The 21,271-nt window shown below is 39.7% G+C and overlaps 1 protein-coding gene across 1 annotated transcript; it reads left to right on the forward strand.

Annotated features, from left to right (window-relative positions):
• Positions 1 to 1,427: 1,427 nt before the first annotated feature.
• On the forward strand, positions 1,428 to 20,420 carry LOC121933813 (vomeronasal type-2 receptor 26-like). The gene is made up of 7 exons (XM_042473807.1): positions 1,428 to 1,652; positions 3,233 to 3,348; positions 4,604 to 4,895; positions 6,842 to 7,690; positions 10,184 to 10,355; positions 12,821 to 13,666; positions 20,311 to 20,420. The coding sequence occupies exons 1-7, from the start codon at positions 1,428 to 1,430 to the stop codon at positions 20,418 to 20,420; spliced, it is 2,610 nt and encodes an 869-aa protein (XP_042329741.1).
• The last annotated feature ends 851 nt before the right edge of the window (positions 20,421 to 21,271 follow it).

The raw sequence follows: 21,271 nt of genomic DNA on the forward strand, positions 1-21,271 counted from the left end.
ATTTTTATTCAAAGTTATTAAAAGAGCAGATATGGGAGATAATTTTACAAAGTGGATAAAAGCGATATACAAGGAACAAAAGGCATATTTGTTAATTAATGATGAAAAATCAAGGGGATTTGAGATTAGAAGGGGTACAAGACAGGGATGTCTCCTGTCCCCATTGTTGTTTATTTTAATGATTGAAGTTTTGAGTAATAAAATAAGGGGGAAGGAGGGAATTAGAGGGATCAAAGTCCAAGAAATAGAATATAAACTTAAAACGTTCTCAGACAACATAATTATTTTCCTAGAAGACCCAAATTAAAGCATTAAATTACTGATTCAAACTATCAATGATTTGGATCACTAGCAGGATTCAAAATTAATTCAGAAAAAAAAAACATGATACTTACCAAAAATCTTCCAAAGAAAGAGGAAAAAGAACTCAAGGAATCATTAGGGTTCTGCGTAGAGACTAAAGTTAAATACTTGGGAATTTACTTTACTAAAAGGAATGGTTTTATTGTGGATTTATTGTGGTTTTATTGTTGTAATTGGTTTGATGTCTTGCATTTTGATGGTTTTTATATTGTATATCTACATGTTGTTAACCGCTTTGATTTTTAGAAAAGCGGTATATAAATAAAATTTTTATTTATTTACTTATATAGAATTTTTTTCAAAATAATTATGTCAAAATATGGTCAGAAATCAAAAACGACCTAGAAAAATGGACCAAATATAATTTGTCCTTCTTAGAAAGAGCTGCCATAATCAAAATGAATGTCCTACCAAGGATGATGTGTTTGTTTCCAAATATTTTGATTATTTCTAATGATAAATATTTTACCATATGGCAAAGAGATCTCACCAGATTTCTATGGCATGGTAAAAAAGCAAGAATAAAATGGAAACTCTTAACCGATGGAAAATTAAAAGGAGGGTGTAATTTGCCAAACTTTAAGCTGTATTATTATGCTGCCTGTTTTAAATGGTTACAGGAATGGTTCAGACTAAGCAACGATAATTTGTTGAATATAGAATGTGCTAATCTATATCTTGGTATACACACATATCTGTGGTATATAAAACCTAAAGACAACAACACTTTCAATCAATATGTTATAAGAGTTTTTGTACTATTGAATTTTATCTATGAGATTGTTTGTAATCATTTTTTAATTAGTCTGTAACCCTGCTTTGATCCTATGGGAGAGACAGGGAAACATAAATAAAATTTATTATTATTATTATTATTATTATTATTATTATTATTAAGAAGGGCACTATTAAAAGTATGGTATAAAATGAAACATCAATTTTATAATAACACCCCCCCATGAGTATCATTACAGGAAGCATACTATAGGAGAACAAAGAATAAAGATACACAATGGTTAAGATATGGAGACATAATAATTAAGAAACTTGATGGAAAATATACTATGAAAACAACTGAAGAAATCAATAAGAAAAGGATGGTGAAAGATTGGTTTTTATATATTCAGTTAAAAAACCGCTTTAAAGATGACAGTAAAGCTCCTGGGTTGACTATAGAGAATAATGAAATTGACAAAATCCTGGTGGACAAACAAGGGAAACATATATCTAAATACTATAAATTATTAAAGGAAAGAGATCTAGAAAATGAAACCATCAAACACAGTATGGTGAGATGGGCTCAGGATATTAAAAATACCATCACAATAGATGAATGGGAAAAACCTTGGAAAGAAACAAATAAAATCACATTATGCCAAAACTATAAGGAAAGTTACCTTAAAATGTTGTATAGGTGTTATTTAACACCACAATTAATCAATCATATATATATAAAACAGGTAATACTAAGTGTTGGAAATGCGGAAAACCTGAGGGAAATTCCGTTCATTTATGGTGATCTTGTGCTAAGGCTAAAAAAATTTGGAATAGGATCCACAAAATAGCACAGAATATCCTTTGTACAAGTATTCCCTTTGAACCAAAATTATGTTTACTGAATATGACCCATAATCTGAATATAGAAAAGCATTATAGAATAGTTTTATATATGGTCACATGTGCAAGGATTTTGTACGCACAACATTGGAAAGATTCTAATAATCCACCCATTGAAGAATGGCTGATAAAACTATATGAAGTTAGAAATATGGATATATTATCTGCTTTATTGAAAGGGAAATCTAAAGAAAGCCTAGAAATGGAATGGAGTTGTCTTAGTATATTTGAAGATAAGGGTAAACTACTTAATTCATAGCTATTATTGGAAATATATTACAAAAGTTAAATGCAACCATGTGAACTATTTTGACGTTAGATAATATATAGGAATAAACAATTAATTTACAACATCCTGGAATATCCAACTGTAGAGGAAGTAAACTAGAAGGATATTGCTATCTAGTATCATATGTAAATATGTATGTCTAGCTTTTAATAACTGTTAGTGGATCACTATTGCTTCTCTGTTATTTCGTATTTGTTTCTTACTAATTTCTTTCCATTTGTCATATTCTATTCTAAATTTTTTTAAAAATTAAAGATTTTATGATCTCATTGTGTTGCTTCACAGTGTGACTCATTACTGAATCTGGATTGTCCCATGGGCAGCCTTTTCCACACAATTTTATTGACACCTATTTCAAAAGTCAGGCCGCTAGTACCCAGGATTCACTATGACCCTTATGTGTGTGTCATATGATCTTTATTCATTCATTCATTTCATTTCATTTATACCATGCTTTTCTGCTGTTATGAAGGAACTACTGTCATGGGACTTTACTACTCCTTGGATTGCACTTGCTGTTGTTTTTCCAGTTGTGCATGAACTTTCTGAATGATAATTATTTGCCCCATAATTATCACAATTGCAGTGGTAAATCTGGAATACCTGTGGAATTGCAACTGTTCACCAAAGACAGCTCTCTAACTGAATTCTCTTGGGATTCATGCTGTCTATAAGGACCCCTTTCAAGACAATATCTGCTTGAGGTGGCAGGGCACCCTGTCTAACTTGGATACCTCATCACTGAGTACCAGAGATTAATTTGGAGCCATTGGTTTTCTGGAGATTGATACTGCAGGAAATCACAGCAATAGTGTGTTGGGGAAAATGCACAGATCCAGATGGAGCTGGATGCAACACAAAAAGCCACTGGCAAACATTTGGCTATTCTTCCTTTTAATCTTGCCTGGGACCTTCAGCAAGAGTTTGGGCTCCGTGTGCAACTGGCAATCTCCTTGGCTCCAGTGCAATATCCTTGACTCCAGAGAAGATATTCTCATTGGGAACATTGTGACGTATGCATTCAATGAAATGTCAATAAAGAACTTTCGGGAAGCAGATAGATCCCGCTACACAGAATGGTAAGCTGCTCTTCAAAAGAATAATAGTGATTGAAGAGGGTCTTTGAATTAGTCTGATTTAATGGAAAGGGATGCAGTGGCTCAGCAGTTAAGATGCTGACTCTGATGATCACAAGGCCAGCAGGTCTGCAGTTCGAGACCCAAGTGTCACAAGATGGGCTGAGCTCTGATCACTAGTCCCAGCTTCTGCCAACCTAAGAGTTTGAAAGCCTGTAAAAGTGCAGGTAGATAAGGAGATACCACTTCAGTGGGAATGTAACAGTATTCTGTTCATATCAAGGACACCATTTTACTATGTCCTTCTTTATAATGCAATTTGGGCATCCATGGATTATGCAGTAGCTGTAAGTACTGCTACATCCTCGTTCCCAGTGTGATTAATATATATCTTCCAGGGACGTAGCCAAGGGGGGGGGGTTCTTGGGGTCCGGACCCCCCCTTCCATTAGAAAAATGAATGGTGTGTGCTACTGCGCTGCTGCACCCAAGCCCCATTATAATGGTGGCACTTAGTCTGGACCCCCCCCCTTCCCAAAATCCTGGCTACGTCCCTGTATCTTCCCAAGTCAATCTTTCTATTGCAAAGTTCTCAGTGATACATGTGGTGGAAATAATAAAGCAACAGGCTTTCATTTAGCGCTTAATCTATGAAAGAAATGGTAGGAGGCGCTTCAAGAAATCAAAACTGGCTTTGCCTTTGACAAAACTGATTTTTCAGACCCCATACAATGTGAACATTAGCTTTGACAAATTCCACCACCGCCAGAAAGATAATTTAATTTCCAAGGACCAGAAAGTTTCACTGCAGAATTCTCAAGTGTCCAAGGAACAGATAAGAAATCCTTTGATATTAAAATCCTACTTACTATATATTATGAACTTTTTAGACTAAGGAAAGAAGAAGGTAGATTATGATTCACCAATATATTTGGAGCAAATAGCCAATGATTATTTACTCTCAGTTAGTAGCAACAACAACATTACCCCCTCCTCTCTGCCGTATATTCTTGAAATAGATGGACTGTTATCACTTCTGATACCAAACCACAACTCTGTTCTCAGAATATTTAACTCTACATATGTTATGTGTATTTAGCATATTTCTTTATAGGTTTGTCTATCGATCTGGCTAAAAAACATAGCAAAAGCTTCATATCCATTTTCTCCTGCTATATCCAGTCTATGTTTCATTCATAGACAATAAGTAAAATGCATCCGATTCAGTTATGTAAGATGTATCACAATTCTCAATGCAGGGTGTTACCTAAGAACTACCAGCTTGTTCTTGCCGTTGTTTTTGCCATTCACGAGATCAATGGGAACGATAAGTTGTTACCCAACATCACACTGGGATCCAAAATTAATAACAATGGATTTAGTTCTTGGAGAGCCATTGAGTCGACGCTAAACTTTTTGTTCATGGGACAAATGAATTTCCTCAATTACAAGTGTGTCTGGGACAAGAGACTCAAGGCCTTCATCACTGGGTTCAGCTCCCAGAATTCTCTCCAGATGGCCAACATCTTAAATAGCTACAAAATTCCACAGGTAGGTTTCTTCTTAAGGAGACAGTGTGGCATAATGGTTTCAGTGTTGGACTACAACTCTGGAAACCAGGGTTCAATTCTCTGCTTGGTCATGAAAGCCACTGGTGACTTTGGGCAAGTCACATACTCTCACCTTTAGTGGAAAGCAATGGCAAACAAGCTGTCAACAATTCCTGACAAGATAATCCCATGAGAGGTTCACCTCAGGATTACCATGTTGGAAATGATTTGAAGGTAAACCACCACAACAGCAACAACAGTGGTGTTCATGCCTTATGTTTTGGTTTAGATAAGAGGAAACAAGAAACATAAAGATCCATCTCCTTTCTATCTCTGTCCAGTTCATAATTTGCAAATATGAAATGCTCTATTCCGTCTTTATGACTGCTCACTTAACAGTTGCCTTGTGTCTGTTTGTGTGAACTGGTCTTAGTGAAAGCACCACAATGGCTCTCATTGGCTTGTTTTCTGCTTTGACCTGACACCATTGCATAGTAGTTTAAAGGTAAGAAACTTCTCTCCACTTTTGCATAGAACCATTTCCCAGGAATTACAGGAATTTTCTCTTCATATCAAATTGCATATCCTATGGAGAACCTCTGATTCTAGAGGAATCTTTTCTATTAGAGTCCAGATTGTACTATGGAAAATAACAATGAAAACATCTGGATCAAAATAGGAAAAGGCTCTTCTAGCTGACCAAATCAAAGCCTACCACATTTCTTGAAGTTTTGCTTACACAGGACATTTTTACTACCATCAACCTGGAAAAACAGACAGGACCTCCAGAAAAGGCTCATGACTGAGCAAACAGAGAGACAGCCCAAGTTAAACCACTCCCAAGATATCTTGCATGTGCATGCTTTCAGTGACCATTGTGGATGGGTGAAATAAGATGCTTCAGGGCATTGGAGTGTATGGTGAAAGCTTTATAGTTTTAAAATATGCCCAAATATGCTTGAGATGTTGTCCCAAAATGTATAGATCTAACATTGTTGAACATGCATTCATTTTGAAATATGTGCACAGACATATGTAGGAAATTCCAGGGGGAAAAGAGTTTGTAGTTGATCCAGAGTAAAGCTGGGAAAAGCTTAAAATACAAATTGGACAATGTTGGTGATCTCAGATTTTACACATTCGCCCATCCTTTCTGGTTAGTGCTGCAATGTGGTGTTTGCTTGGGTGGAACTGCTGCGAAGCGAGAATAGTAAAGAGGCAAGAAGGCGATGGATGATAAAACTGTGTGTATCCATCCTAGGCCCCTTCTTGTGGCCTACAACTTTGGGTGTAGAGTAGGGGCAGTAATGATGTAGATTTCATTTCTTGGGTGATGGCATTGGTTTCAAGGAAATAGGAAGCAGAAATATATGTTGACCTTGTGAAAGTTACACTCTCAGCCTCAGAGGATGACAATCACAACCCCACTCTGAAGATACTTGACAAGAAAAATCTTGTAATAAGTTGGTCTTAAGTTGCCATAAGCCAGAAATGACATGAAGGCACACAACAACAAACACCAAAAATGCGTTGAACTTGTCCTAGGGTCTAGTTTTGCACTTCAGTTTCTCTCTGTCTTTTTCTAGTTACTCTTCTCTCTGAAATTTATCTTTCTTCTCACAAATAGATTTATGTATATATTTATTCATTTAGTAAATTTATATCCCACTATTCTGATGCAAAGGCTCTCAGAGCGGCTTACAGATTTGTAATTGGACAGTTCCCTGCTCTCAAGCTTACAATCTAAAAAGACATGACACAAAAGGAGAAAGAGAAACATACAGCTGTTCTCTGGCCTCCAACATAAAGTCAGTAATCCACTCTGGCTTTAAAGATACACGTTTCTCTCATATGACAGAATAAAATCTAGGGAAAGAAAATATTCATTCAATATCAAAGAATTCTGTTTTTCAATTTTTTAAAAATATTTTGGTTTTCCTTTTTCAGATCAGCAGTGGATCTTTTGATCCTGCTCTAAGTGATAAAATCCAGTTTCCCTCTTTCTTCCGGATGGTTCCAGATGAGATCTCTCAATATTCTGGCATTATTCAGCTCCTTGAATATTTTGGGTGGAATTGGATAGGCCTCCTCATTCCAGAAGATGCAAGCGGTGAAAGATTTCTTCGAACCTTCAGTGCCAGCATCCAGGGGAAAGATATTTGTATTTCTTTTACCCAATCCATACCTACAGTGACCGATTACATACCAAGTGTTGAAAACAAACTGAATACAGTTTTCCATGTTCTCTGGTCATACAAAATTAATGTGATCCTAGTCAGTGGGAATGCTCACTCTATGGAGGGTTTACGGTCAATTCTTGAAGGTTTGGAATATGATCACAAGTTGTCCATGGAGAGGGTTTGGATCACAACTGCTCAGTGGGATGTCACAACTGTTTTCGGTGATGGAAGGTTTGCAGTAAAATCCTTCAATGGCACCTTGGCCTTTGCTTTACACTCCAATGAGGTGCCTGGATTCCAGGAGTTTCTGCAGAACATAAATCCATTTCGGTCAGAGATTCATCAAACACATCTGTTCTGGTGTAGTGCATTTACTTGTTCATTTCCGCTATATAACCTCAATTTCCCAAATGCAAGCAATTGCACTGGTGAAGAGAAACTCAGCACCCTCTCTGGACCTGTGTTTGAAATGAGGATGTCTGGTCAGAGCTACAATGTCTACAATGCTGTCTATGCTGTAGCTCATGCTCTTCATGCCGCATATTCATTTCAGGCCAAGCAGAAAACACGAGTGACTGGGAAGAAGTGGAACGTTCTGAATGTTCAGCCCTGGCAGGCAAGTTAATATTTCTTAGGAAGCGTGTTGCATTGCTTTACTGAATCAAATTTTATTCACATACAAGATTCAAGGGGCCGGTGTATTTCCACAGGGGATCTGCCAGGGGTGGGCAACTTTCCATGTTGGCTTTCCATGGGACTAAGCAGGGGCACATCCTCATCTCACACCCACTGAAATAAAATGAAAATAAATTTGCACGCAAAAGCTTCCAAAATTGAGGGTTATTCTCACTTCATTTTTTGGGGGGGAGAGATGCTATATTATGCCCTTCAGAGGTCTTTAAAACAAAACAAACAAACAAATAAAAACACAAATGACTCAAAAATCACTTTGTTTGTTTGTGTTTGTTTAGTAGCTGGCCTTTCTCCCAGCTCAGGATGCAAGGCAACTTCCAGGACAAAACTTCACTTCTTGCTTTTAGAAAGCCTATGCCTGTGCCGAAAAATGGCCTGGGGAATACGACTAAAATGTTACATACCCCCTTCCCCATGCCCACTACAAAGCTTTTATGGCCAAAACCCAAACAATAAATAAACAATTGATTCCTGGTCATTCCTAAGGGATACCATAAGGACTTTGGAGGCTGCGTGATGACCATTGGCTGCAATTTCCCTTTCCATCATTTATACAGATGTCCTGAAGTTTAAATGCTGAGATAAAGCCTGAAGGTAGCCTAATATTGGCCCGGTACAAATGGACTCTGAATGACACCCTCATCATGTGCTAGGGTTGCCTCGGGGCAGAGTGCCCACAGGCCCTGCAACCCTAGCATATGACTAGAGCATCATCGCTGTGCAGCGCCATATAGACAGCGCATGCAGTGATGATGTCGCTGTTGCATTGCATCCAAATGGATGTGTTCATGCTGCTGCAGGCTGCTTACAGTGGCGCTCATTTTTTGCTGCACAGCAATGCAGCATAATTTAGTTGCTGCGGTGCTTTTGCGCAGCAACAAAAGGCAGCCCCAGCCCACTCTTTCGGGCCTGTTTGTACTGGGCCATAATCTACTTGGTCAGTTTCTCTGACAGATTTATGTCATGACAAAAGAAAACCAACATGCAGGAAGACACAAGTACCTTTGTCCTTGCTACTCTGCGTGCTATCATGTTTTCCTTCCATGGCCAGAAAAGCATGCTTCTGCCAAACAGTGTGACAAAAAACATGCTTTTACAAACATCTCGCTCAGGAAGACAATTGTCATGCATTAAAGCAGTGGTCCCCAAACTTTTTCAGCCGACCGCTCTCTTTTTTCTTGCATGACAACCCTAGCCCCCCCCCCCCATGCTAGCTAGCCAAGGCAAGGGAGAAAGAAGACAGCTTGTGCACATCTATTCCCCTCCTTTTCCTTTTGCCTTGGCTAACTGGCTTGTTCTAACTAACCAAGGCAGGCAGGAAAGGAGAGATCTTGGGTGTGGTGGGGTGTGTGGCAAGTAGTTTGGCACTCAAAGAGGAATGATGGGGCCCCTTTTTGCTCTGCTTCAGGGTGAAGCAAAGCCAGAGGAGCCATGCTGGGTCTCTTGACTCGAAGCCTGGACTACTTGTTGCCTGAGCAGCTCTCCATTAGGCCTTCTTCTGTCCTATCCCAGAATGGTCATACAACCCTCATCCCCTCAATTCCCTGATGTCTCCCTTTTTCCTCACCACCACCCCCCGCTGCCCATTTCCCCCTTAGCTCTCATGGAGCTTTCCAATGTCCCCATGTGGGTGCTACTGTCCACGTTGGGAATCACAGCACTAAAGCTGCATAATTACCGTAATTACTGGACTTTGCACATGTTAAGGATTCCTTTTTTTAAAGAGAGACTTGTAACCTATATGGCAAGGACTAAAGGGACAAACCATCAGATATAAATTCAAATGAACGTGAACTCTTAACACATGAAGTCACGGATTATTTAATAGACATCACTGAAATGTAGGCTGCATCTGCGCTGCAGTTGGACACTGCTTTAACTGACATGGCTCAGTGCTATGGAATTCTGGGATTACAACTTTGCTAAGATGTTTAGATATTTACAATTGCTATTTGGGAAAAATAGAAAAAGTTGAAAAAATTGAACTCTTTGTTAAATGTCCTTATTATCACATTTCAAAGTGCTGGTCATAACATACAGAGCCTTCTGTAGATTTATTCCAGACTATCTGAATGGCCATATCTCCCCATTTCAACTGCTTTAGATATGAAACCTTTCTCTCAGTCCCTCCACCATTACATTTGGTGGGAAAATGTATGAAACTCTTTTAAGCACTCTGCAACTGTTTTAATTCACTGTTTAGTTTTAATATGATACACGTTTCCATTGTTTAACTGCTATTTAATGCTATGTCTGATTTGTTTGAGATGTATTCATTTTAGTAGTTCCTGCACTACCAGAAAAGTATTCATTGATTGATTGATTGATTGATTGATTAACTGACTGATAGGTTACTAGTCAAATCTCTTTTCCCACCAGCAAACCCAATTTATCGACCATTTCTTCTCTCATTCAGCTTTGCACACTTTTGAGATACATCCGTTTTAATAACAGTGCTGGGGAAGAAATATTTTTTGATGAGAATGGAGACCTGGCATCTGCTTTTGATATTATCAACTTGGTCACATTCCCTAATCAATCTTTCCAGAAAGTCCAAGTTGGAAGAATGGACCCACAGGCTCCCATAGGCAAAAGGTTCACCATCAATGGAAGCAATATTATGTGGAATCACAAATTTGAAGGAGTGAGGATACGTTATAAAAATAAAACTGAATAGGATGTGATATTTCAAAGTCAGATACCATCTAGAGATCCCCTTTGACATGCTGAGATTAACATTGGCCCTGAAAGATTAACAGCCACTTAAAACATGTTGGAGCATCTTTGTAAGATATGGAAAAATTATCTGCCTTTTAGACTTGAGTTTTCCTACCAAGTTAAATGACATAACATTATTCCATTACTCTGCATGGAACACTAAAGGCCAGAATTCTCTGGGGTGATCCCAAAGTATTCCAGTCTGGAAGCTGCCTCAAATCTCCCCCCATTATCTGGGCACTCCAGTGTGATGCTGGGTGGCTGCCTACACACTTGTCCCACTATGCCTGCCACCACTCCCATGGGTCACTCTCTCTGAGGTTGAAAACTAGGTTCCCAAAGTCAATCACATGCCTTGTGACTCAGAGAAAGGGATAGGTGCCAGTGGTTGGAGCGGAAAACATTTGGATTAAAGCAATTGAAGCTTGACATAGGGGCTTTCTATACAGCCCTTTGGGACGTCCGGAGGACGTCCCATTTTAAAAAAGGGGCGTCTCTTATAGACGCCCCTGTGCCTAGTACGGACTCCGTCCGTACAAGATGGCGCCGGCCCTTCTACATGGCCGGCGCCATCTTTACGTACTGGACGCACAGCGTCCAGACGTGTCGCGCCGCTTGTGACGTAGCGAGCGCGCCCCTGGCGCCTCGCTACGTCGCAAACGCGACTTGAAAAGAAGCTCCATTTTGGAGCTTCTTTTTTCGGTCCGCGCGGGAGTCGGGCCGTCTGAAGGCTCCAGCTCCCCCGCGGACCTACTGGCGGCGGCGGCAGACCGCCGCAAAGCGGCCGTCTGTACCCCGCCATAATAATCCTGAAGAAAGCGAATTCATTTCCATTCTGAATATCACGATAAAGATATTACTACACAATGAAGTATAGAATCGATCTTTTTGCTTCTGTTTAGATGCTACCCAAAGCCAGATGTGTTGAGGAATGCCATCCTGGATACAACAAGATTGTTCAGCAGAGGAACCACATATGTTGTTATGACTGCGTTTACTGTGCTTCTGGAAGGATTTCCATCCACTTTGGTAAGAAAAAGAACATAACGTAATACAGTCGGAATTTGGTGTATTGTTGGGGTTTGGTTCCAGGATGCCCCTGTAGATATCAAAATCCATAGATGCTCAAATTTTCTGTTTAAGAAACAAAACAAGTACATACATTTACAAAAAAGGTTGGGAACCGCTGAGGTAGATAAATAGGCACCACTTTCTCGGGTAGATAGCAGCATTCCATGCAGTTGTGTTGGCCACATGGCCACTGGAGTCATCTTTGGACAAACACTGGCTCTTCGGGTTAGTAACAGAAATGAGCACTGCAACCCCAAAAGTTGGTTTGGCTTGACATTCATCTCAAGGTGAAACCTTTACCTTTGCCTTTACCTTTTAATTCTTAGAAACCAAACCAATCCCATGTATGATTACTTGCTGAAATTCCAAAACATGATCTGTAGTAGTAGTAAAATTTTATTCGGTCATTGACCAGCAAAATTCTGTAAAAATTTGCTGTATTGCTGGCCTCAGTCCTAAGCAGTCAGCCGCACTTTTATTGTAACAAAATAACAACCATTATGACAATGTATTACATACATCACATTTGCTTGCCTGTATACATGGACGCCACCATTTTTCTGTAAGCGCCGCGTGCCGCCTGCATAACAAGTGTGCCAGTAGTGCACTAGTTACACTGCCCTTTTCACGGCTTCTTTTTCTGCCGGAGGGAAGCTGCGTGGTTTGGCAGCTGCGGCTTCTCTCTGGTGGAAAAACAGGTCTTGGCAATCTGCTGTTATTCGGCAGTCTGTACCACCTCTTAGTTACAATCATCCAACAAAACTGCCAATAATTTAGCAGTTCTAAAAGTTATATCTTTGTTACAGTCAGCCAATAAAAAGCAGTTTTCCAGGGGTGACTAACCTGTTACCCCAGGCATCAATGGGGAGATTTGGAATTCAACAAACATTCAAGTCCAATAACCAATCCAAAACTTCTTATCCGAGTAGATTAGATGGTTTACTAATTTGTGACTTTCCTGCTTCTGGATTAGTGTGGGGAAGTTCTGAGTGATTTTAGATTGGATCTGGGATTTAACTAAAGATGTCACATCTTCTCCATCTCTCAGCTCAAAAATGCATTAAAATGTGCATTTTGAGAATAATAATAAAAAACATATGTAGTATCAGATGGACTGAGAAACAGGAATGAAGGGACTATGTGTGAACCATAAGTCTTTTTAATGAGAAAAAAACCCTGTTTTCTAATGGCTAATTATAAAAAGATCATGATTCTGAACAAATGAACGTTTTGCTAATACTGAGACTTTTGTTATGAATTTCAGACGCAAATGAATGTGAAAGATGTCCAGAAGATCAATATCCAAATAAAGGGAGAAATCAATGCATCCCAAAAGTGGTTACCTACTTGTCCTACACAGAACCCCTAGGAGCAACCTTGGCTTCCTCTGCTCTTTTCTTTTGCGCAGTCATCTTTGTGATAATGGGGATTTTCATTTATCACAGGATCACTCCCATAGTTAAAGCCAACAACTGGTGTGTCACCTGTGTTCTGCTCACTTCACTGTTGCTCTGTTTTCTGTGTTCCTTTCTTTTCCTTGGTAAACCTACAAACATCTCCTGCATACTTCGGCAAACAGTATTCAGTAACATTTTCACTATTGCAATTTCTTGTATGTTGGCCAAAACCATCATTGTTGTGCTGGCCTTTGTGGCTACAAAGCCAGGGAACAAAATGAGGAAATATGTAGGGATGAAGCTGGCAATATTGGTCATTCTTTTCTGCTCTCTCATTCAAATAGGCATTAGTGTAGTGTGGCTGACAACCTCTCCACCATTTCCAGAGGCTGACAGTCACTCTCAGCCAGCAGAGATTATATTGCAATGCAATGAGGGCTCAGACCTCATGTTCTACCTTGTCCTGGGCTTCATGGGATTTCTGTCCTTCACCAGTTTCACTATTGCATTCTTTGCCAGACAGTTGCCAGACAGTTTCAATGAAGCCAAGCTGATCACCTTCAGCATGTTAGTGTTCTGCAGCGTTTGGATTTCCTTTGTCCCAAGTTACCTGAGCACTAAAGGGAAATATATGGTGGCTGTGGAAGTCTTCTCTATCTTGGTCTCAACTTTTGGCTTACTGTCTTGCATGTTCTTCCCTAAATGCTACATTATTTTATGGAGACCTGAGCTGAACACAAGAGAGCAGCTGATCAGGAAGAAGAAGTGACACTTTCGCAAAGTTCTGTGTTATATTTGATGCATGGCCTCTTTAATATTCCTGATTCTTTTTAAATAAGAGGACTTGACAGGGAAGTGTTCAAGAATAGTTCAAGGTTACAGATGTAATGAATGACCCTCTTCATATAGTTTTTATTCACCATTTCTTCCATTTTGCCACTTTCATATTAAAATTGGGAAAATACAGATAGTTAAGGATTTGGAGAATGGCTCTGTGGCTGCTGCAGGACACTAGTGCTTATTGGTGTTCCTTTGAGGGCAAGGACAGAAACAGTACATCATGATACTTAGGGTTTTTATGAAGCCAATCTGGGGGACAAGGATGGGATGGATTGCATAAATCTCTCCAAATCACCAACTACTTCTTTGGTTTCAATCTGCCAGCTTCCCAATTTGGACGTTGAGTACTTTATATCATGCAAGTTTTAAACTGGAATTGTAAAAAGAGAATAGAACATTCAGCAGTACCTATTGCACAACCTTGCCTCCGATCCGTTGCTGCTGTGACTTTGAAGTGATGTTCAAGAGCATCAATACAATAATACTAATACAATACATCTCATCAACAATAATAATGTCAGATAAAAACTAAGTTATCATAATACGACAGTTTTATAACAGTAGGAATGCACAGGGTCGTCATCAAGTGTTAATGGGGGATGTCCTAAACAGGGTTGGATGGATAGGTACGGCAGAAGAGCTTCATCTTGACTGCTTTCTTAAAAGCATCCAAAGTAGTAATAAGACGGATCTCTTCCGGCAGGTCATTCCACAATTTAGGAGCAGAGGCAATAAAAGTTTTTGGGGAAGTCACAACCAATCTTGTCATTTGCAGTTCTTTGTGTAGACTTTGGCTGGAAGGCTTGTGGACCACATAGGAATTTTAGAGCCCATTCCCTGGTTGGCGTTGTGACCTGGCCCTCTTTATATGCCTTGAGGTTACCTTTTAGTTCTCCCTTATAAAAGACCCCTCCTCAATGACACCTGCCCTGCTTCCACCCTTTATACGCTTTGCCTTTGTACAAGGGTGAGGGTCCCCAGTGTCTTCCTCTTATAAGTTTAATAACTTAGGTAGCGTGTTTCTCTGTGGCTATATGATCTAGAATTCACTCTGGCAGAGGCTTCTTTTATAACAACTAAATGGTATCTTTATTGATGAGAAAGTAGCTTGGGTAGAATAGTTCACCCGTGGCAACGTTAATATTGTCAGAGCATGGATGTGGCCACAGATAGAACTGGGACAAAGGTGAAAAGGTCACTAGAGTTCAAGTGACAGCCATCAAGAGTCAGCATTCAAAGAGCTCTGAGTCATAGGAAGCTGATGATGACACAGGTCCAGGAGATGGAACCACCAGGCTTCAATTGTGCAAAGTCACAGCTGTCACATGACACGAAACCTGATGACATCCCAGGAAGAGCCCCAAGATAAGGATACTGCCTAGGAGAGAAAGAGTATTGGAGGTTGTAAAGAGGAAACTGTGAAACATCTGCAACTGTTATATTTATTGGGACCTGTAGACTTAAGAAATCTAACATACACACATGCAGAAGACTAGTAGGTAGGCAGGATTGCCAGCAGAAGGTCTGTGTGTGAAGCTTGGCTCCAAGCTGCAAAGGAAAAATCCTCCCACGCAGACTGCTATTTCTCTTGGGAGAATGAATTGCTGGAAAACCAGTATCTCTCAAGAGGGCATTTATTGTAGATACAGGATATTCACAAAACTATACAAACTATCAGATTGCTCGGCCAAATAACATAAACTCCAACCACTACAAACTGAAGACATTTGGACTGGTGATTCCCTTAAATGGGCCACCCTTGAAGAGGCAGTGCAGAAGACACCAAGGGACACTCAGCCTTAGTGAGCACCTAGAGGACACATTTAGTGGAGGCTGTTTTCCCAGGTTGCCAAGTCAAGTTCTGTAGGGTCCACATGATGGGAAGGGGTACCTTGTACCTCTCCATATCCACAGTTTCTTTATCTATGGATTCAACCATCCACAACTTGAAAATATTAAAAAATATAAATGTCAAAAAGTAAAGCTTGGTTTTGGCATTTTATATATATGACACCACTTTACTAAGCCAGTGTAATTAATGGGAACATGGATATTGATATCCACAGGGATCCTGGACCCAACCCTAGCGGTTACCAAGGACCCACTTTATCTCACAAAGCTGCAAATCTCAGAATTCCAGAGCACAGAGCTATCACAGTTAAAGTAATGTCAAACTGCATTATTTCTGCACTGTAAATATAACTGGAGACTTAAGGGCTGTATAGACCAGACATGAAGGCTGGCATCGGGGTGGAGTGGGGGCATGGCATCTGCATGACACATGCCCTGACCCTGACCCAGGCTAGCGTGATCCCAAGCGGTGCAGCAGAGTGGGTGGCATCACTGCGATCCTCTGGTGCTGCATCAAGGTGATGCAGCATCAAAGGAGTGGGGGGAAAAGCCATGGTGTCAACTGCTATGGTGCCCTTTCCACATTGCCCTTTACATAGCATGGAGCCATCACAACTAAAATAATATCAAACTGGATTAATTCTGTAGTGTAGATGCCGCTGAAGACATACTTCCTTGTTCAGATCATCCTCTCTCACCACATCTCTCTTTCACATACACAAAAACACACACATACCAGGTCTGTCACTTCATCATTATGTTGGTTGGCCACATGTGTCCCAGTTTTTAATCTGTGAAATGTTGGAGGGTATCCATTAGGATCAACGAAGGGAATGGCAAAAATGAGGAGTAGCTAATTTTAAAGGTAGGAGAGCAATTCACAGGGAAATGCACAGGAAGAAACCCTTCTAGAACATGGCTACATAGCCCGAAACCCCACAAAAAACTATAGATGCCGGCCATGAAAGCCTTCGACTCCGCACAGGGAAAAGATGATGAGCTCTTCCTTATTCAGCAGGGTTCAGTCACCCAACTATCCCATTGCCCCAGATGTCTGGCACTGAGGCTTTCAGAAAACTGAAGTGATTTATGAGAAATAGATGAGGCGAGAGGCTGCAGGGAAATGGAAAGGATCACAGCACAGAAGTTCCTTACTTTGCTTTAAGGGTCATATGCAGAATTGGCATGCTAAAGATTTGATGATCTCATTGTGTTGCTTTAGAATGTGGCTCCATAGTGAGTCTGGATTGTCCAATGGGCAGCCTTTTCCTAACAATTTTCTTTGCACCAGTTTCAAATGTCAGGCCACTATTACCCAGGATTCACTGTGACCCACATGTCCTTTCTTTGTCCATTCAGTATATATCTTGTTTTTCTGCTGTCGTGGAGGAACTACTCTCATGGGACTTTACTACTCCTGGGATCACACTTGTTGTTTTTTTCCAGTTGTGCATGAACTTTCTGAATGATAATTATTTGCCCCATAATTATCATGATTGTTGTGCTTGACCTGGAATGTCTGTGGAATTGCAACAGCTCATCAAAGACAGCTTGCTACAATGATTCTCTTAGGCTTCATGCTGTCTATAAGGGATCCTTTTAAGACAATGTCTCTTTCAGATAGTAAGGCACCCTCTTTAATTTAGATGCCTCATCACTGAGTGCCAGAGATTAATTTGGAGCCTTTGATTTTCTGGAGCTGGATACTGCATGAATCACAGTCATTGTGTATTGGTGAAAATGCATGGACCCAGATGGGGCTGGATGCAACATGCAAAGCCACTGGCAGATGTTTGGCTCTCCCTCCTTTTCTTCTTGCCTGATACCTTCAGCAAGAGTTTGAACTCCATTTGCAACTGGCAGCCACAAATTCAATGCAATGTCCTTCCCTTTAAAGAAGATATTCTCATTGGGGAAATTGTGTCCTTTGCACTCAATAAAATGTCATTAAACAACTTTCAGGAAGCAGATAGTTCCACCTACACAGCATTGTAAGTAGTTCTTAGAATAAGAGGGATTGAAGAGGGTCTTTGGAGTAGTCTAATTTTATTCAAGTAAGTTTTGTTTTTATTATTGTATGGTATAATCAAATTTATAGATGTTTTAGATATGCTAATATTTCTTTGGGTGACTAGAGCTCCTAGCTTGTTATAGTAAAGTCAGTCCTCTGTATCCAAAGATTCTGAATCCACTGTGTCAATCATCGACAGGAAACTTCACACACACACACACACACACACACACACACACACAAATACAAAAAGCAAACCTTGATTTGGCCTTTTTATATAAAGGATATCATTTTACTATGCCATTGTATATAATGATACTTGAGCATCCATAGATTTTGGTGTTCACTAAGGGCTCTGGAGCAAAATCCCAGAGGACACCAAAAGCCCACTTTATATTTGAATATTTAAATATAAATATTGTATCACTTGTATCACGAACTAGAGTTAGGGCTTTCACACCATGCCAGAGACAATGCTTTCCAATGCAGAGAAGCCAGGTGCCTGATTCAAGGAATGGTCATGAGGTCTACATGACTGGCATCTGAACTTTGGAGGTATAACAGAGGTCAGATGGGCATCTTTCAGATGTCATTTAATTGTGTATTTATGCACAAGGGATGTGGTATCACCCAACTCAAAATTTCTGTTATTCTATTACTGAGTTGGGGCATGCAGGTGAACTCAAGTGATGTATGAGAACTCATGTGAACCTGAATCAGTGGCTTGATTCTACCAGATCAAGTCACCTTCCCTAATCAAACAACCAGAGTTAGCTCAGCCCAGTAGACAGATAACGGCATGTCAAAATGGTGATGCTCCAGCTTCCACTGAGGCAATGTTCTGTATTTGGGGAATGGCACGCACCACAATTCTACATCATGGGGTCGGGGGGGACATCCAGGATCTGGACAGAAGTATCATGCTTGTGCTATGTACACAGTTTTATACCAGAGCTCAGGGAAAGTAATATGAAAACATTCATTCCATTTCATGCAGTAGCTTTAAATATTGCTACATCGTCATTCTCAGTCTCATTAATATATATTTTCCAGCATCAATGATTATATTGCCAAGTTCTCAGTGATACAAGTGATGGAAATAATAAAGCCACGGGAATTCATTTAGTGCTTGACTCATGAAAGAAATGGTGAGTGGTCCTTAATGAAAACAGAAACGACTCCAGCAAAATCATGCCTTTTCATTTGTTTCTGAAGTTTCACGTAAGGGAGCTTTTACAAAACAAAGAATTTCTCAGATGCCATACAATGGGACCACTAGATTTGCTGATTCCTCCTCACTCATGCTTGATCCATGAAAGATATTTGGGTTGATATCCACCTTCTTCTGCTATATCCTGTGTATGTTTAATTCACAGTTGTAAGTAAAATGCACCTGATTCAATCATGTAACATGTACCATAATTCTCAATGCAGGATATTACCTAAGAACTACCAGCTTGTTCTTGCCTTTGTTTTTGCCATTCATGAGATCAACGAGAATCACAAGTTGTTATCCAACATCACATTGGGATCAAAAATCGATAACAATGGATTTAGTTCCTGGAGAGCCATTGAATCCACGCTGATCCTTCTGTTCATGGAGCAAATGCATTTCCCGAATTACAAGTGTGTCTGGGACAAGAGACTCAAGGCCTTCATCACTGGATTCAGCTCCCAGAATTCTCTCCAGATGGCCAACATCTTAAATATCTACAAAATTCCACAGGTAAGTTTCTTCATAGAGAGCCAGTGTGGTGTAGTGATCTCAGTGTTGGACTACAACTCTGGAGACCAGGGTTCAATTCTCCACTTGGTCATGAAACCCACTGGTCACTTTGGACAAGTCACATGCTCTCAGCTTTAGGAGAAGCCAATGACAAACCTCCTCTGAATAATTCTTGACAAGAAAACCTAATAAGAGGTTCACCTTAGAATTGCCATAAGTCAGAAAGGACTTGAAGGCACACAAAAACAATAACAACCGGTATATTCCTACATTATGCCTTGGTGTAGATTTTGGGAAACAGGAAATGTTGAGATGTTCCATCTCCTATCTATATCCAGTTCATAATTTGAAATTTTGAAATGCTCTGTACAATCTTTATGGCTGCTCACTTAATAGTCTTGTGTCTGTTTGACTTCACCATAGCTGTGAACTAGTCTTAGTGAAATTATCACAGTGTCTCCTCACTGGCTTGGTTTCTGCTTTGACCTGACATCATAGCATAGTAGTTTAAAGAGAGGAAATTTCTCATCAGCCTGGCATTGAAATAATTCCCATTAAGACCCTTAGCAGAAGTATTTTCTATTCATATGAAACTACCTTTCCTATTCATAACCTCTGATCCGAGAATTAACTCTGGGGCTATAGTCCAAACTGCAATATGAAAAGTGACAGGGAGAACATCTGGGTGAAAATAGTAAATGGTTCTTCTGGCTGATCATATTCCCCCCTTCCTTTAATTTATTAAAATCATAATCCATTGAGGAAAGTTAAAAATGCATGAATATATATATCATGGAGCCAATGGGTGAAGAAAACATTCCATAAGTTCAAATGTTGAGACGTTGGCAGAGGAGACTGTTCTAAAGAATTAACAAAAGTCAAAAAGGGTAACCATTTCTCTTCAAAAGGAGTGTGACAAAAAGTAGGGCTATTGATCCTGTCCGATACCTTTTTCATTAATAAGGTTTTCCAGACACTTCACCATGAGTTTTTCTTGGGCAATCAGCCTGTTTTCCGGTTCTGTGCTATCTCCAACTGAGGAATAGCAAGATGGAAACAAATTATACATTTATATTTGAAGTTCTTATAATTACCTTTAAATATGGAGAAAAATTATTACTCAGAAAAAGGAACAAGACTTTGGTTTGTGATATTCAAGACTGAAAGTACAGAGAACCAAAATTGATAGATCTTATCATAATGTAAAGTGTGTAATCACAACCCATCTAGCGGTTAAATACGTTACTTGTAATTCTTGCTAACTTAGGAACTACCGTTAATAACCAGTGATGGGTCCATTACTGTTTTCAGACAGGAGAAGGAAAGGACATGCACGTGGGGGTGTGATAATTTCCCCCCAATCTAAGCAATTAAACTTCCAGGTATTCTGCAAATATTTTCCAGCCTCAGACAATGAGAATTGTTTGAGAGGACACTATGCACTTTTAAGACATTTCCGACTTACTACAAACCAAAGTCTATCACTAGGTTTTCTTGGCAAGATTTGTTTCAGGGTGTTATCCTTTTGTTCTGAGGCTAAGAGAATGTGACTTGCCAAAGGTCACACAATCCATGGCAAAGCAAGGATTCAAGCCCTTATGTCTACAGCTATAGTCCAACACTAAAATCAATACACCACTCTGGGTCCCTGGACTAAACGTTCCTCTGAGATGACACACAAACTTCTAGCAAAAGAAAAGTATTATTCAAACAAAGAATTCTTTCTCAGTTGTTTTTTTTTTAAATCCTTTTTCAGATCAGCAGTGGATCTTTTGATCCTGTTCTAAGTGATAAAACTCAGTTTCCTTATTTCTTCCGGATGGTTCCGGATGAAACAACTCAGTATTCTGGCATTATTCAGCTCCTTGAATATTTTGGGTGGAATTGGAT

This window comes from Sceloporus undulatus, chromosome 6 (genome assembly GCF_019175285.1).
Source record: "Sceloporus undulatus isolate JIND9_A2432 ecotype Alabama chromosome 6, SceUnd_v1.1, whole genome shotgun sequence".
NCBI lineage: Eukaryota > Metazoa > Chordata > Lepidosauria > Squamata > Phrynosomatidae > Sceloporus > Sceloporus undulatus.

What these genes read in the sequence shown, in the direction of transcription:
- LOC121933813 (XM_042473807.1), top strand. Translation starts at nt 1,428, where the DNA reads ATGAAAACAACTGAAGAAATCAATAAGAAAAGGATGGTGAAAGATTGG. An exon ending in AGATCCCGCTACACAGAATG is followed by an intron (nt 3,349 to 4,603) that starts GTAAGCTGCTCT and finishes TTCTCAATGCAG; the next exon opens with GGTGTTACCTAAGAACTACC. An exon ending in CTTCCCTAAATGCTACATTA is followed by an intron (nt 13,667 to 20,310) that starts TTTTATGGAGAC and finishes AAAAAGTAGGGC; the next exon opens with TATTGATCCTGTCCGATACC.